Source organism: Chelon labrosus, assembly GCF_963514085.1.
Source record: "Chelon labrosus genome assembly, chromosome: 15".
NCBI lineage: Eukaryota > Metazoa > Chordata > Actinopteri > Mugiliformes > Mugilidae > Chelon > Chelon labrosus.
This window is the reverse complement of record NC_140348.1, coordinates 10,281,514-10,296,981: the sequence shown is the minus strand read 5'-3', so window position 1 is coordinate 10,296,981 and position 15,468 is coordinate 10,281,514. Positions and strand designations below refer to the sequence as shown.

Sequence of the window (15,468 nt, the reverse complement as noted above, 5' to 3'; positions counted from 1 at the left end):
CAAAATATGCCGCTATAGCACTGTATCTTCCCACTAAACCAAGTATTTGCTATTTATTATCAACAACCCAAATATTCGATTACACTATACTAAAATAAACATACACATAAAAATAGCTCTTAAAAGATATCTGCCAAATATCTGCCAAGTTCCGGTAGCCGTAAAAAATAAATAAATAAATAAATAATATATCAGAGTGAGAGCTCGTTTTTTTTATCCCTTCTATGTGCTAGTACGAAACCGGCACTGGGTGTCAACCTAGTGTCAACATGGATGGAAAGCAGAATAGTCACAGCAGAGTGGTAATTTAGCGACATCTAGCGTTATACAGGCTGCAGCCACTTCGGCCTGTATTTTTTCTATCATGTTACACTGATATTTTGTCATTGCGCAACGTTTCTTAGGCAATCCATTTTTTTCTTTCCAACGAACATACCGTATTTTCTGCATAGCCTAAATAAGATCAGACTTTAAAAAGCTGCTGATTATCCATGGTAACATTACAAAGGTTCATGTTTGCTACTCTAGCTTTTAGTTTGATGTGGTCATGCTTCATCTGCACTTTGTTTTTTGTGTGCATTCTTTTCATTTCAGGGATTAGGATTCTTGCTGAATATATGGGCAACACACCCTGCATCCAGATGCCTCGATAATGTTTTGTGTTTGTTAGGGATCGGCTTTAGCCGCAAGATCTTGCTGAAGGTAAAGCTTTGTCAGTTGGGCAACATAGTAGTCTGTGTTTAAGATGTGTTAAAATATTCATTTTGCATGCAAACCTCAGTGGTGTGATGCAGATTCATACGTGCAGTCTGGGCTAAACATGAAATGCAAAATATTAGCACATGCTACATGCTTACACTCCAATTTATAATCTCAAAAAAGAGAGAGAGGAACAGGTTTAGCAGTTGGTCAGATAATGGGCATGTTGCTTTCACCCAATTCTACGTCAGATCAAATTTCAAACAGTCATTATATAGTGAACCTATCTTTCAGAGGCGATGGGCGTTGACAAACACAGAACACACACTGTGTCTGTCTGCTGCAGGAGTTTGAGAGGAGGAGGAAGGAGAAGGAGGAGGAGGAAGGGGGAGGAGGAGCACGGTGCTGATGTTGGGCAGGTTTGCGCGAAGTTTCTTGTCCTCTCGTCGCTGTGACAGAGGAGGTGACCATGGAAGAGGAGGGGGACACCTACCCGGAGCTGAGGCCTTTCTCTCAGCTGTTGCCTATGCCCAGGTTGCGCTCTCACAGCGACACCTCAGGATTTCGCGCCAGGGTTCTGTGCAGGCTCCGGGGAGCCCGATCAGGTAGGAGAAACCGCACAGCCTGACCAAAAACTGTAGGCCGGTATAGGGCACTGACAATAGAATCCCTCCCAAAAGGTGTTTAGGCAGAATAAACAAATTATTCGCACTTAAAACTATAGGCAGCAGTCTATAGTTTTAAGTGCCTGTCTTTGCCTTTGTTGTTATAAGTTGCACCAGTTGCTTCTAGTTTGACAGTATCTACATATGACTAAAAAAGTAACAGTGGCTTCCTGTTCTCCCACACACACACACACAGACACACACATTATGAAATTACTTTCACCTTTTCTTTCAGCTTTTGCTCTGGATACTTCACATAAACACACAAATGTTTCTTTTTTCTTTCATTCTTAATGTATTACTTTCTTTTTTGTCTGTGTTTAAGCATTACACTATTTACAGTTTAACGTTGTGGTGCATCAGACAGCACGGTAAATGCATTGACATTAACTGCTTTATTATGACACACCTATCACATCAATAGTGCAACTACATAATCATTTTAGCATGTGACACAATAAGCTGACTGGAGTTTACCTGTGAGTAACTGAGCTGTGACGAGTGATTCAAACAAACCACCGACTGGAGGATGCAAGTTATGCAAACCTCTTTGACAACGAGCTTTCATTTTGGCAGAATATGCGTCAAAACCTCCAGGAACATCGAGTTTTATTGAAAATGTTGAACAGTAAAAAGCGTGTCCGGTGTGAGGGTGATAAAAAATTCTCAGGCTGTGTTAGACCTCTTCAGCCACAGCGTCAAGCCACCACATGCATCCTCGGCCTAAATGTCAGTGTCACCTTTTTTGCTGCCTGAAGTCGATGGCTGCAGAGCGCTGGCAGGCTTACATAGTTTCTGTGGTTTAGAGCCACTTCCTATCAGCCGTCTTCAGCGCATTAGGCGCAAGCTCAGCCTGCAGCAGCGCTCTCTGCCCTATTCACACTCTCACACCTGCTCTGACATGAAATGCAGGCATGACTGTTATTAACACACTGCTTTTCCAAGGGAGCTGTGCAGTTCTGGGATTTGATTTAACTATTATAAATTAACAGTTGTGCCAGCAGTTGCAGTGAAGTCGCCACAGGAAGTGCTCTGTGTTTAAGTTGTAATTACAGGAAATGTTTGAGGAGTGGAGCAGTTAGGAAATTGGAGTTATTTATGTCACTTGCTAGGATGGACTCTGAGCTTTAAGGTTTGAACAGGAAACAACATTACTTAGCATGAAAAACAGACAGATAAGCATTAGCTGTTGTTATTTCTGCTTCCCGTTTAATTTCCGGATGTAGCATTTATTCAGGGCATGAATTTAGCTTTTTCCAATCACTTAAAAATTTCCTTTTACTGCACGCTAAGATGTTCGGTTGTGCAGTCTGCAGATTAAGCACCAAGTGGAGCTGTTTCCCCTTTCCAAACAGGCATCCCTAAAACCGGTGAGCATTAAAATGGGACCTCACACAAACTCTGCGTCAATGCATTTTCCATTTCTGTCAAGCCTGAAAGGTTCCCATATGTAAGCAGGTCCTTTGAGTTATTTGAAATTATTTTAAGATTTGACATTATTGAAACTAGAGGGGATTGAGCTGATGAGAAACGTAGGTTGGCCATGGGGAAAAAAATAAATTCCTGTGGGGAATATTACCAGAATTAATGACTCGAGGGAGGGTTGTCTTTGTCATGTAAAATCGTTCGAAGAAAATGCTGCCCACAGACTTGAGATCATGCAAGTCAACAGGAAGTGTACCCAAACAGAAAGCAAACCATTTTAGGTAAACATGAACTGAACTGTTAGATGATAAATCGCCACCACTTCAGTGATTTATTCTTTATGTCTGTTCATGTCCAGGTTATGGAGGACTTGAACTAAAATCAAAAGAAGAAACGTTGATCTTCTGGAAAGCCAGTGCATCTACTGAAGCTTAATGAACCTACTTGTGGCAGAAATCATCTCTACACTACTATAAGGAGTCCTTTGGTTGATTTTAAAAGCCACTCTGGCCTGTTTTAAGTTTAAAGGGCTTATCCCAGCCGTAGGTAATGTGTAGTACATTTTTTGTCAATTGGAATATGTTAAAAGAACATTATTGTTAATTGTAAGCTAATAAAACTAGTAATGATATTTAATTTCTAATAACATTTTCTGTCATCAACAATATTACCCCACATAGTGCTGTCTGCATGTAAACATATACCGATCAGTCACAACATTAAAACCACTGACAGGAGAAGTAAATAGCACTGACCGTCTTGTGACAATTCATTGTTCTGCTGGGAAACTTTTGGACCTGGCATTCATTCATGTAGATGTTACTTAGACATGTACCACCCACCTAGACCAGACCAGGCACCCCCACCCCATAGCAATGACACTCCTTGATGTCAGCAGCGGGATGCAGTCTGACACAGACACACACACAAAAACGGTTTAGGAACAACTCAAAAAACATGAAGAACAGCACAAGGTGTTGACCTGGCCTCCAAATTCACTAGATCCCAAACTGATCAAGTATCTGTGGGATGATCCACAACCCATAGGACCCAGGTCCCCACAAACAACATTCTGTTGCCAGACACCACAGGACACCCTCAGAATGTCCATTCTCTGAAGAGTCACAACTGTTTTGGAGGCACAAGGGAGACCTACACAATGTTAGGAAGGTGGTCATAATGTTATGCCTGATCGGTGTATGTGTTGTGGAAAATAATCTATTTAGGATCATATGTAGGCTGAGATGGTCTCTGCTGTCCTCTGCAAATGGCATGCTGTCCTCCAGATGGACCAGTATTGCTGTTGTAATTAGAGGGTTATAAAAGGGAGGAAGAGATAAAAGAGCAAAAAGAAGGGGAAAATGAGAGACGGAAAGGAAGGCCGAGAAGTAAGAGGACGAGATAAGTATATTAAGACAAGAAAGAACAATAATAGACAAAAAAAGGGAGTGGGAGGAGTCAAAGGGCGGAAACTGAGTGAGGATTGAGACAAGGGGAAATTATGAAAAACAGTGAAGAGAGGAGACAAAAAGGGATGCGAGGACGAGATAATTAAGGAGGAGGAGAGGACTGAAGAAACGAAGACAACAAAGGGGTGTCAGCTCGCAGGGATGCTCTGCTCCTTGCGGGTTCTCTCCTCGAAATAACATTGATTACAGACCCTTTTAGTCTGCAATAACCGCCCGTTAAAATGTACTGTAATGCAGAGAGCATTACCCTCCCCCTTCACTGCCCACACACAGTCTATCCTCAGTCACTACTGTGGCTTCTGTACCAGGCACAGACTGTATAAATAAGACTGAAATCTGTAGGTGGACACATTGGGTCCTTGAGCTAAATGCTGATGTCAGTGTGCTAACACGCTCAGAATGGCAACAGCATTGTCATTTTTTAATTGGTTGCACCATGTTTTCCATGCTTGTCATCATAATTTAGTGTCCCAACACTCGCTAACTAGATGTGAATACAAAGTACAGTCAAGGCTGACGGCTGGCAGGGAATGCCATTAGAGTGGAGTTGGTCAAAAATGTTGACTTGTTGGTTGTACAAGATGAAAAGTAAAGAGGTCATGCCTTTACAATATATTTGTAACTGTTACGTCTATCTGAATCAAAGGAAGGAGTCAGGTGACGTTATCATACGGAGCCAAAGTGAAACGAGCCAGAAGTTTCAAAACTGAAACAGTAATGACACCAGTTCTCGACGTCCGATTTGCTTCGTGTGTTCCGATGGCACGTTTTTGAAAAGCAATCTCACATCTTCATCATGTTGTGTTTAGAATTTTTAATCGAAACTATTTGCCACAAGCACAGGGCACTGGAGAAGCAAACCTAAACCAGACACAAGAGGTGCATGCATCAGTGAGTTGATGTGTCGTATTTACAGTATTTAATCATTTGTGTAGCCTCAGGCGGGACTGAATTCTGTAGAAGTCCATGTAGAAACCTTAGAAAGTTGGAAAATTACATTTTGGGATTACAGAAGCTAATGGAACAGACGCTGGATGTAATGCAGGAGGAGCAGGAGGTCAGGAGGATGGATGGGTCCATAAAACGTGACACTTCAACATGGAACACTGCTTTTCTTTTCTTGTTTGAACTGAGAGTGAATGTTAGTTTCTTTTAACAAAATACACAATCGATTGCCTAAACCTCATGAATTATTGAAAACCCCTCCACAAAGCTTCCCTAGTCAAGTCGCCCTAGTTTGTATGTCAGCACAACCAGTGATCATCAGCATATTTAGTTTTCAACAATGACGTATAATGTTTAGGGAGGTTCAGAAAATTCTCCTTTGTGTTTTCATTTTGATGTTTAGCTTGGGGGCTTGTTGGTCTGCTGTTACGTCATGTTATAATTATACTGGCAGACACACAATAGGTGATCACTTTATACTTATTACTTATAATTACTCTGTCTCGCACACACAGCTGTTCAAAAAATGGTTTTGTTCTCTGGATACCCTTCAATGTTCATCCATATTAATGCTTTTGAAGGCTGACTTTCTCTTTCTTATAATCACACTTACTCTCTGCCTTTTTGGATACGTGTTGCTCTCACATTTAATGGTGAGAATAGAGGGTAAAACTGCATGTCTCTAAATATCAGCTGACCTCGTGCGATGTTGGCACTCTCTCGTGTTTTTTCGTCTAATAGTTTCTTTTGTGTGTGATCATGTGTGCGCTCGTGTGGGCGGGTGTTGTTGGAGCTGATGAGCCAGTTGTTATTCTTCTCGCCTGTTGCGAGCCGTTTCATTGGACTGCATCAAAAGTCAAAGTCTCACTCGCTCTGTTTCTCTCCCCCTCCATCTGTCTATCAGTAACTCACTGTGGTTACTTGCTAAGCCTTTAACTCTATTAATATTCAATGAACCACCTCAGAAGCAAAATGAACAGGATGTTAACATTACTTTGCACAGCCTCTAATAACTATGGGTACATATACTGAGTGTATGTTTGTGCGCAATGGAAGTTGAACAATCTCTGTGTGGGTTAAATAAAAAAAGCCAGTCGACCAGAGAAATGGTTGTGACAAAAACAACAGCTGCAAATATACGGTACATTTAGTTCCTCTGGCCTCAAGACACATACGTTTTTATCACAAACGTTAATGTTAAATGTGAGGTACATCTAAGTTACAGAAGCCTGTTGTGACATGACTTCAGCCAAGTGTGCAGTAGCAGGTGGTCAGGGTGGATGGTCGGGTCCACAAAACATGGCACTTTAACACAAGAGACAGTTTTTTTTCTTGTTTCAACTGAGAAAATGTTTTTTTTTTTTTTTTAACAACAACCACAGTCATTCCTTAACCTCTTTATCTGTTTAGATTGTGCTGATGTGAGTTCCTGAGTTATTGAAAAGTCACCCAAAGATATTCGTCCATAAATCATGACTACTAACTGACTTAAGAAATTCAACAATATGTTATGAGCACAGACATATGAGGAGAAGATCAAATTATCTGCAATGTCATCCATAGAGTTCCCGAAGAACTGTGTTGAAGCTCAATGTGGTGGATCTGGTTGTCACCATCTTGAAATTGCCTGACTCTCGGCTAATTCAAAATGGACGCAGAGGTGGAGCTAAACTGGGGAGGTGACTCAGAGACAGACAGCGATGTAACACTTTAAGTGACGACCTGTCAGTGTTCTCTGTAGTTCAGTAGAAAGAGAAACAATTTCTTTGGATTTTCGCATGTAATTGTGTCATGATCTCTGTAAACAGCTTTTCAAATTTTGCATTTTTATTCATCTTTTTTTTTCTTTGACACTTTGAGCAGCACTATCTGAGTGTCACTTAATATTACATCTAAGAAAGGGCAGAAAACTCTGCAACCAACCACACCAATACAGTCTAGGTAAATAACAGCACAGCAGGCCAGAACAAAAAAAAAAAATGTTCAATTGATTTTTCACATATTAGACAGTGAGGGAAGGGATTCAATTAGACAAACATGGAAGCAGAAATGGAGGAAATTTTAATGCAAAGGAATAACTCAGAAAAACTAAAATATACACCAATCAACATTATGACCGCCTTCCTAAAACTGTGTAGGTCTTCCTTGTGCATCCAAAATAGTTGAGTTGTTAGTGGGGGACTTCAGGAGTTGAGGGGAGGGGCCAGTTTGGGATTTAGTTAATCTGGAGGCCAGGTCAACACCTTCTGCTGTTCTTCATGTTTTTTGAGTTGTTCCTAAAGCGTTCTTGTGTGTGTCTGTGTCAGGCTGCATCCTGCTGGGGATGGCTGTTGCCATCAAGGAGTGTCATTGCTATGGGGTGGGGGTGCCTGGTCTGGTCTAGGTGGGTGGTACATGTCTGAGTAACATTCACATGAATGAATGCGAGGTCCAAAAGTTTCCCAGCAGAATGTTAAATTGTCACAAGATGGTCAATGTTATTCACTTCTGTCAGTGGTTTTGATGTTGTGGCTGATCGTACACAGTACAGTTCACAGTACACAGAAGAAGACAGAAAGAAGAAGAAACTATACCGTATGGCACATAGCTGCTTTTATGTAGTCAATAACCTAATGGTAGTGTGGACATTATGTCTGTTCTCAGTCCATTGTGTACATCGTCTCTCTCTCTCTCTCTCTCTCTCTCTCTCTCTCTCTCTCTCTCTCTCTCCCTCTCTCTCTCTCACACACGCACCCACACCCACACACACACACATACCCACACACCCACACACCCACACAGGAAGAGATGTTTCTATCGTCTTAATGACTTTCCATTGACATAAAGCACTTTGTAACTCCTTGCCCTTACTCTAACCATCTCAACCCCTAACCCTAACCCTAACTCAAACCTAATTGTAACCTTTACCCTAAAACCAATTCATAAGTGGTTTCAACCCACAAAAAGTTTTGGGGCCCAGCAAAATGGCCCCAGAACTTTAGTATTCTGCAAGAGTTCGGCCCACTGCTTCATAAAAACAAATGCCTATACACGGCACTACTTTCAGTCCATGAGTGTATTTTTTAATGTCCTTCTCCTCTATTTCTGTCCACATGTTGAACTTTGATGTGTATCTATAAAGAACAGGAAATTAAAAAAATCAACTGCGCTTGATATCTGGACACACAAACACACATACACTGAAACAGGCCATAGCAGCATGTGTCTAAAAAGGACACACAATGCCAAAAAGAATTTGTGTATTGCTCTGCATTGAGACCTAGCATCAAACCTTCACAGGCATATAGATGACATATTTGCTGTGCTCATTGGCTCTTCACAACACTCGAGGGAGTGTGTGTGACAGAAGTAAAGACAGAAAACGACCATCTGTCGGCCTCCTCGACCGTCCTGCACTCTGTGATTGCTGCTTCGATCCTTGTTTCTGCTTTGACTCTCAGAGTTGAGTTTATTGATTTGTTAAGCGCTGCAGTTGTTACTATGGCTGTTTTATGGTTTGTGGATTTAATATCTGCATCTTTGTTATCATGGTACAGTCACTGTGGTGCCATGGTTTTAAGATAAGATCTTAATTATTAATCAATAAAAATTACAAAGGATATTTTGTTTATTAAGAGTTTAACTGATATGCATCATCAAGACAGTGCTTGTGCTTTAAATCAAATCTAATTGACAGTGATGAAACAAACTACAAATCCATGGGCCGGCTGGGCCTTTCTGTGTGGACTTTGCATGTTCTCCCTGTGTCTGCGTGGGTTCTCTCCGGGTACTCCGGCTTCCTCCCACCATCCAAAGACATGCTCATTAGGTTTACTGGTGATTCTAAATTGGCCGTAGGTGTGAGTGTGAGTGTGAATGGTTGTCTGTCTCTGTGTTAGCCCTGCGATGGACTGGCGACCTGTCCAGGGTGTACCCCCGCCTCTTGCCCGATGACCAGCAGAACCCCGCAACTAAGCGGGTATAGAAGATGAATGAATGAATGAATGAATGAAACAAACTACAAGTAGTTTCTGAAATAGTTTCATGATGTACACATATTAAGGACTGAAACTTAACTGTGAGTTTTCATTTCTTCTTTCTCAAAAAGATTGTGCTGCTTTTTCAGTTGTTATTACTAATATGTGCGGTTTATACTTCATATACATATACGTAGCTACGGCATCAGCCCAGACCCTACGGAGACCTTAACGTCGCAGCCTGACGTGTATCTCCCCAGAAATCTAGCTACATGTCACGGCAATGCAGACCGCAAGAGCTGTGATTGGTCCGCTTGATAGTATCGTGTTTCCACTTTACTATTTCCGGCGGCTTCTCCTGCTCCGCAATTTTCAAAGTGATTTTTTTGGATCAATAATGATGGAACACATCGAGGAAAGGTTAACTGAGGAGGTTCGGAGATACAAACATTTGTAGAAGTCGTCTTCGGCGAAATTTTGCGAAAGTTTCAGTCGGCATAGTTGAAATTGAAGCAGGAAGTAGAAACAAAATTAACCCGACTGGCAAAAAAGACACACTGCCGACTAGTGCTTGGGTGGCGTTGTTACAGAGCGAGCCAGACTGACGAGGCACAAGTATAAATGGCTCGCAATGGCGTAGGCTACATACGTAGGTTACGGTTACGGCTATCTATATGCCGCAGGGAAATGAACCACGCTTTATTATTACCATTATTATTATCATTATTTGAGACCGTGAAAATTTTATTTAACCTATCCGAATCCAAAGAAGGTGCTTAGGTGCTTGCTCAAGGGCACGTCAGCCATACATATAGATGGTATGCCCAGCTTATTCTCTTCTATTCTTCCTGTCAGTCCAAACAAGTGACCCCACATTTCTGTTACTCTTATAATTATCTTATTGACAAATTGATTGAAATAATTGCTGGTGGATCCCCTGGTTGAAATTAAATAATAAAGTCAATTTTATGATGTTGGTTAAGTTGACAAAACTGCTTTATAAGACTATGACATGTTGCTAATCACCGCTGTAGCCACAGAGCTATCACATTACCGCTGCAGCTTCCCTTTTCATCAAACTGATGCAGTGAAATCTGTTCACATCTGCCTGAGGCTGACGACAAAGAGGAGAGCGACAAGGAAATGTAAACACGGTCACACAGCTTCCTTAGTGCTCCATCTCTCCACGCCTTCATCCTTAACAGTACGTCTCCTCTGCTCTGCACTTCTCTCCTTATTTTCTACGTCACCGCGGGGCTTCAGCACATGGGGCAGAGCCAAACAAATGGATGAGACCGGAGCCAGACTCGGTGGCCAGGGTGAAGGAGAAAAAACTTTGATGGACAGGGAGATGGAGATAAACGCAGGACGAGACGCAGATTGGGAGGGGAGGGCGAGGGCCTGAGATGGAAACAAACATTAACTTTTAATGCTCTTTACTGGAGCGAGGGGATGCAGAGAGGAGGGAGGAGGGGCGAGTGAGAATAGGAGACAGCGAAGAGAGAGAGAGAGAGAGAGAGACAGAGAGGCATGGAGGGAGGGATGAGCGATGGAGGAGGGAAGTAGAGAGAGAGTAAGGGAGGGCAGAGAGAGAATAGGAGAAGAAATGAGACGGTGAGAAAGAAGTAGGGGGAGTTAGCAGGGGGAGGGAGGGAGGGAGGCAGAGAGACTGTGTATCGGGAAGAGGCAAGGATCAACTCACAGTGCTGATAATATTCCCTGGGTCAAGTCATGGAACATGATGGTGAGTTTCCTCCTTCTATAATAAGCTGCACTTCCTTCTGTCTATGGTGAACGTGTCTTATTGTCTTTCTGTGTTAGTGTAACAGAAGGCAGTGGCACAGAGAGAGAGAGAGAGAGAGAGATTCTTTACTTCTTTTCACACGCTGTCCTTAGCTTTGGCTGTCACCTGTTAGCCAGGCATTGCTGTACGTGCAAAGTGAAGGCAGAGGCTGTAAACCCTGTGCCCATGTAGAGTTATGAGTTATGAAGCAGCCTGCATACAGCGCTGATGACAACCTCGTTGAGAACCACTCTGTTTGCAAATCAAAAATGGGGTTGGATGCACGTAGACGTGCACTTGACTCAAATTTGGTGCCTTCGATTGTTTAGCAACATGAGCTATTGAAGGAGCGTCTCACAAGTGGTGTCAGAGATCCTCTGGCTGGGTTTCAGTCATCGGGCGGCTGCAGCAGGTTTTTCTAGTGCTCCCTTGTCTTGTTTCATGACACAAATATGTGGATTATGAAAACAATTTAAAAAGACAAACTACAGTGCAACATTAATAAGATGCTAATGCCGCAGCACCTCATAACAATAACATTTGCTACATCTTCCCTTAATCAGACTTCTGTGCTGCTGAGGCCAGATTTACTGGTGACACTAATATCAACAAAATCTTTGGCTTGTGGAGCGACAATGATTGTGAGTTTCCCTTTGAAATGATTTATCGCTTTTGTATGTCTGCCCACACCATAGCAATAGAGTTTCTCATATGACAAATACTAACCAACATTCAGTAGCAGTGACTTTGTTATCACATTTCTGGAGAGGAAATAGAACTTGTTGTTAGCCAAAATGGGTGTGCGCCAGACCCAATGACAGTGGTATGTCAGTTCATTGGTCGGTGTCACTCTCCAGCCAGAGGAGGCAGGCGAGGCTAAATCAGGACCGTGTTATCTAATATAGTTTAATTACTGTTTGTAGAGCCTGTCACAACATATCACTGTGTTTAATGGGCAAGGCCCCTGCTGCCATGTGTCCACAGAGAAAGGCAGAAATTCAGATCACAAGCGATCTTTAGACTCTATTATTGTCTCAGGTTGAGCTCGACGGCAATAAATCCACATTCGCCCGCTCTTGTGTTTCTGCCCGTGTTGACAGAGACTCAAGGTGAATTGAAACGCAACAAAAGATTGCTGCTGCGAGTTTGAGTGTTTTGCAAGGCAAAGCAGCATCTGTGAGAGTACACACGCATATATGTATATGCGAAGGCCATGCGGTGGACTCGGTATTGAGTGCATTTTCTGCCTCATTTGATGGAGAACGTGTAAGGTGAAGCCATGCAAATTTGCCTGTTTGACTAAGATATTTCGTCGTCGCTTCCAGGCTAGGCTATATGGAGAAAAGTCAGGCTCCTTAAAATTTTTGACAGAATATCCACCTCGCTACGCAGTGCAAATACGTTTAAAAAACAAAGCCACACCTACCTTCAGTTATGCCACGAATGTTGCTGTGTTAGTGGGATATGATTGTTTACCCCTCTGATGCATTAGCATGTAATATATTAGTGAAACCTGTTTAACAAATAGCAAGGTATTTCAATCAGGATGTTTTTTAAAGAGAACTATCTTCGCACTACTCTAACGATTGACTTTTATGGTATCCGTGAGCCTGGACTTAATGTGTCAGCTAAGCACAAATGAGCCTAGACCCAGACCTTTTGAGGCTTTGGTAAAACAGCCCTCTGCGTGTCAGTGAAAGCTAGCTGGACAGTGGCCAAAGCAACCATCATCAACCAGTGGCCATCTACTTTTAAACAAACCACTTTGGGCCTCTAAAAGAGTTGTAATGTCTCGACTAACAGCCGCACAACACAGCTAAGCCAACGCGATTCGCTCCGGACAGCTGTTTTCAAAATGGACAGTGGCTCTGCGGTCATTTCTGTGCAGATATGGCCTTATATAGTGAGAATATGAATAAGTAAATGCTCGCTGCTGACTGTTTACTTTCCCCCATTCGGTGTCCTCTTACGACCTCCAATCGCACGTTTCTCAAACAATATGTATTGTCTTTATTTATCCTAAGGTAATTATTTAAGACCCTGCAGGACGGTATACGTCACGCCTCCAGCTCTTTTTTTTTGTCCCCATCTCTGTCCCTGTCTCTCTCACTTTCTGTCTTTTTCCAGCTTGCCTTCTCTTAAGCTCTCCGGCCGCCCGTCTGGCAGGATGTCAATTATTGATTTATACAGGCAACATTTTAGCAGTGATGGCGGCTTATGGGTTGTGCCAGAATACAACAAACAGGAGATCAGGTTTCAGAAAAGCTGGCTGGCAGATGAGAAGAGGAAGAGAAATGACAGTAACCACTATCTGTGCTGTTAGGCCATACAGTAAGTCTGTGCAATTAATGCAGTCAGGTAAAAATGATTGAAATTGGGGAGAGCGCGGAGGAACAAACTTGTGTTTGTAACATTTATTTGATTCAGGTGCTGTACAGAGACTTCCTTTGTGGGAGTTGTGCAGGAACAAAATTGTCAAACATTACATGTAAGCATCATTCTCAGTGCAATCTCAGGTCCACACAGATGAGCAATAAATGTCAGTCAGTGATTTGTATATGGTGGCTACGCTGGAAAACCACCAAGCAGAGGTAGCCCTGGACTGAAGTTTCACTTCATGGTCCCTGAACACCTCAAACACCTTTAATGTCTCTGTACGGCATTAAATATTCATGATAACATAAACGTCAAAGTTAAAACTGCAAAATAAATTTGAGGAGCGCTGGCCAGAAATGGAAAACTGGTTGTGTTCATGGAGGGAAAATGTGTAATGGAAAGAGATTTAGCTGATAATGCCTGACATACATGAATCACATGACTTCCACCCAAGCTTCCGTTGCACTGAAGAGGTCGAGCGTATATCTCATATTAAGACAAGAAACAAGTTCCAGTTTAAGTTTTGTTCACCATTTATTCAGAGTTGTTTTACTGAGGCTTGATGGAAGCTTTTGGAACTAGCAATAAGATGAAACTCTTATTATGCTGTCTGATTCGGCAATGGTTTAATGATTAATTACTACCCCCTGGCTCCTAATACTTATAATTGCAGCGGGTGCTACTTAATCTTAGGGCGATATCTATGTGACAGGAACCCCTAATGGTCAGTGAATTATACAGTCCATTAGTTATCCCAACAGTGACATGCAATATACTTTAAAGTTTGCTAATCATACAGTATGTATTCAATAAAGTCTTATATGGGCCTGTGAAACCTGCTGAACCACAGTGAGATCTCACTGACACCATTTAACTACAGCTCCTCTTGGCTCAGCCTGGTTTGCTTTTATAACAGAGACTGTTACTTGCTGAGTCACACTTGACTGTTATGACAGTTTGCAGTCTGAATCATGATCCTCGCACAGAGATGTCCGGTCCCTGGCTCTTGAAAAGGTTAGTTAGTCCATCGCATGGAACAGCGAAGGTTGTAACTTCCCACTCTGAAACCGTTTATCCATGTAATGGAGGTGAGAAAGTGCATTTTTTTCTTTGTGGACAATCTCGGTCATGAAAGCACAAATCATTCTCAGCTATGAGAATAGCACGAGCCTGTACCCTGGAGGAGTTTAATAAATAAATCAAGGGGAGGAGAGAAAGACTCCGAAAAGTAGCACTTAAACAATTATTATCCTTGTTCTGCTGAGGCTACTACTTAATATTTGATGACTCTCTTCCTTTCTTTTGGCCCCTCTCCTCCTTCACCTCTGCTGTCCCTCCTTTTGCTGATCCGGTCAATAGAAAGGTCAGGCTTCCTTGGTTGATCTCTGTTATTAAGTGGCAGGACAAATAGCGCCCATTTCCCGAGATGTGTACCTTGACCTATACAAATTGTCCTCCTGACCTTGAATACATTCTCAAAGATCTCCATTTTGGATATAGAACAGATTTACAGTAAACGCATCCAATTGATCTGAGCTAAATGCAGAGGAACCTTTTCCCTACATTTGACCAGTAAATGACACAAAAGTCCACGGCAGTGGGAGAGCTCTGGAGCAGTGGTAACCCTGTGCATACTGCAGAAAGTTGAGCTGAAAGTTGACTTGATGACTGCACAGCAATCTCATCGATAATGAGGTCCAGTTTAAAACTATGACGAGTGGGTTGATCTTAAATCAGCCCTATCTGTCAAACCTGGTGTTGCTGCTGTTGTGGCTTGGGCATGAATGGTTGCCAGTGGAACAGTCCAGTCCTGACTGACAACAGGATGGATACAGAGGCATATATGAGATTCGGTGTAATGAATTAAAACATATTGGACAACATTTCAAGGCCAAGGCAAGACATTTTTAGAGTCAAATATGGTCAACTGACGATGCCAGTAAACTGATCTGAGTCTGACTTGCTGAAGACCAGAATAAAAACAGAGGTAGCCCAGAGATGCTGACAAACCCCAAGGTGGCTAAAAGAAGGACTGTGAGCATCACCAGACAGATTACAAAGCATCTGCTGGCCAAAAATATCACGTCAATTGTGTCATCGGGTTGTCATATTTGTGCCTGGGCTGGGTCATGTAGGAGCCAGGTGTCAGT

At 42.3% G+C, this 15,468-nt stretch overlaps 1 protein-coding gene across 2 annotated transcripts in view; it reads left to right on the top strand.

The window, feature by feature from the left end:
• Positions 1-1,168: 1,168 nt before the first annotated feature.
• phactr2 (phosphatase and actin regulator 2) overlaps positions 1,169-15,468 on the top strand; it is a gene marked incomplete at its 5' end in the record, with an annotated part of 45,002 nt that continues 30,702 nt past the window's right edge. For both annotated transcript variants that reach the window (XM_084561752.1, XM_084561751.1), the window contains one exon: positions 1,169-1,304. In XM_084561752.1, the coding sequence (XP_084417878.1) occupies positions 1,169-1,304 (136 nt within the window). The remainder of the gene's footprint in view (positions 1,305-15,468) is intronic.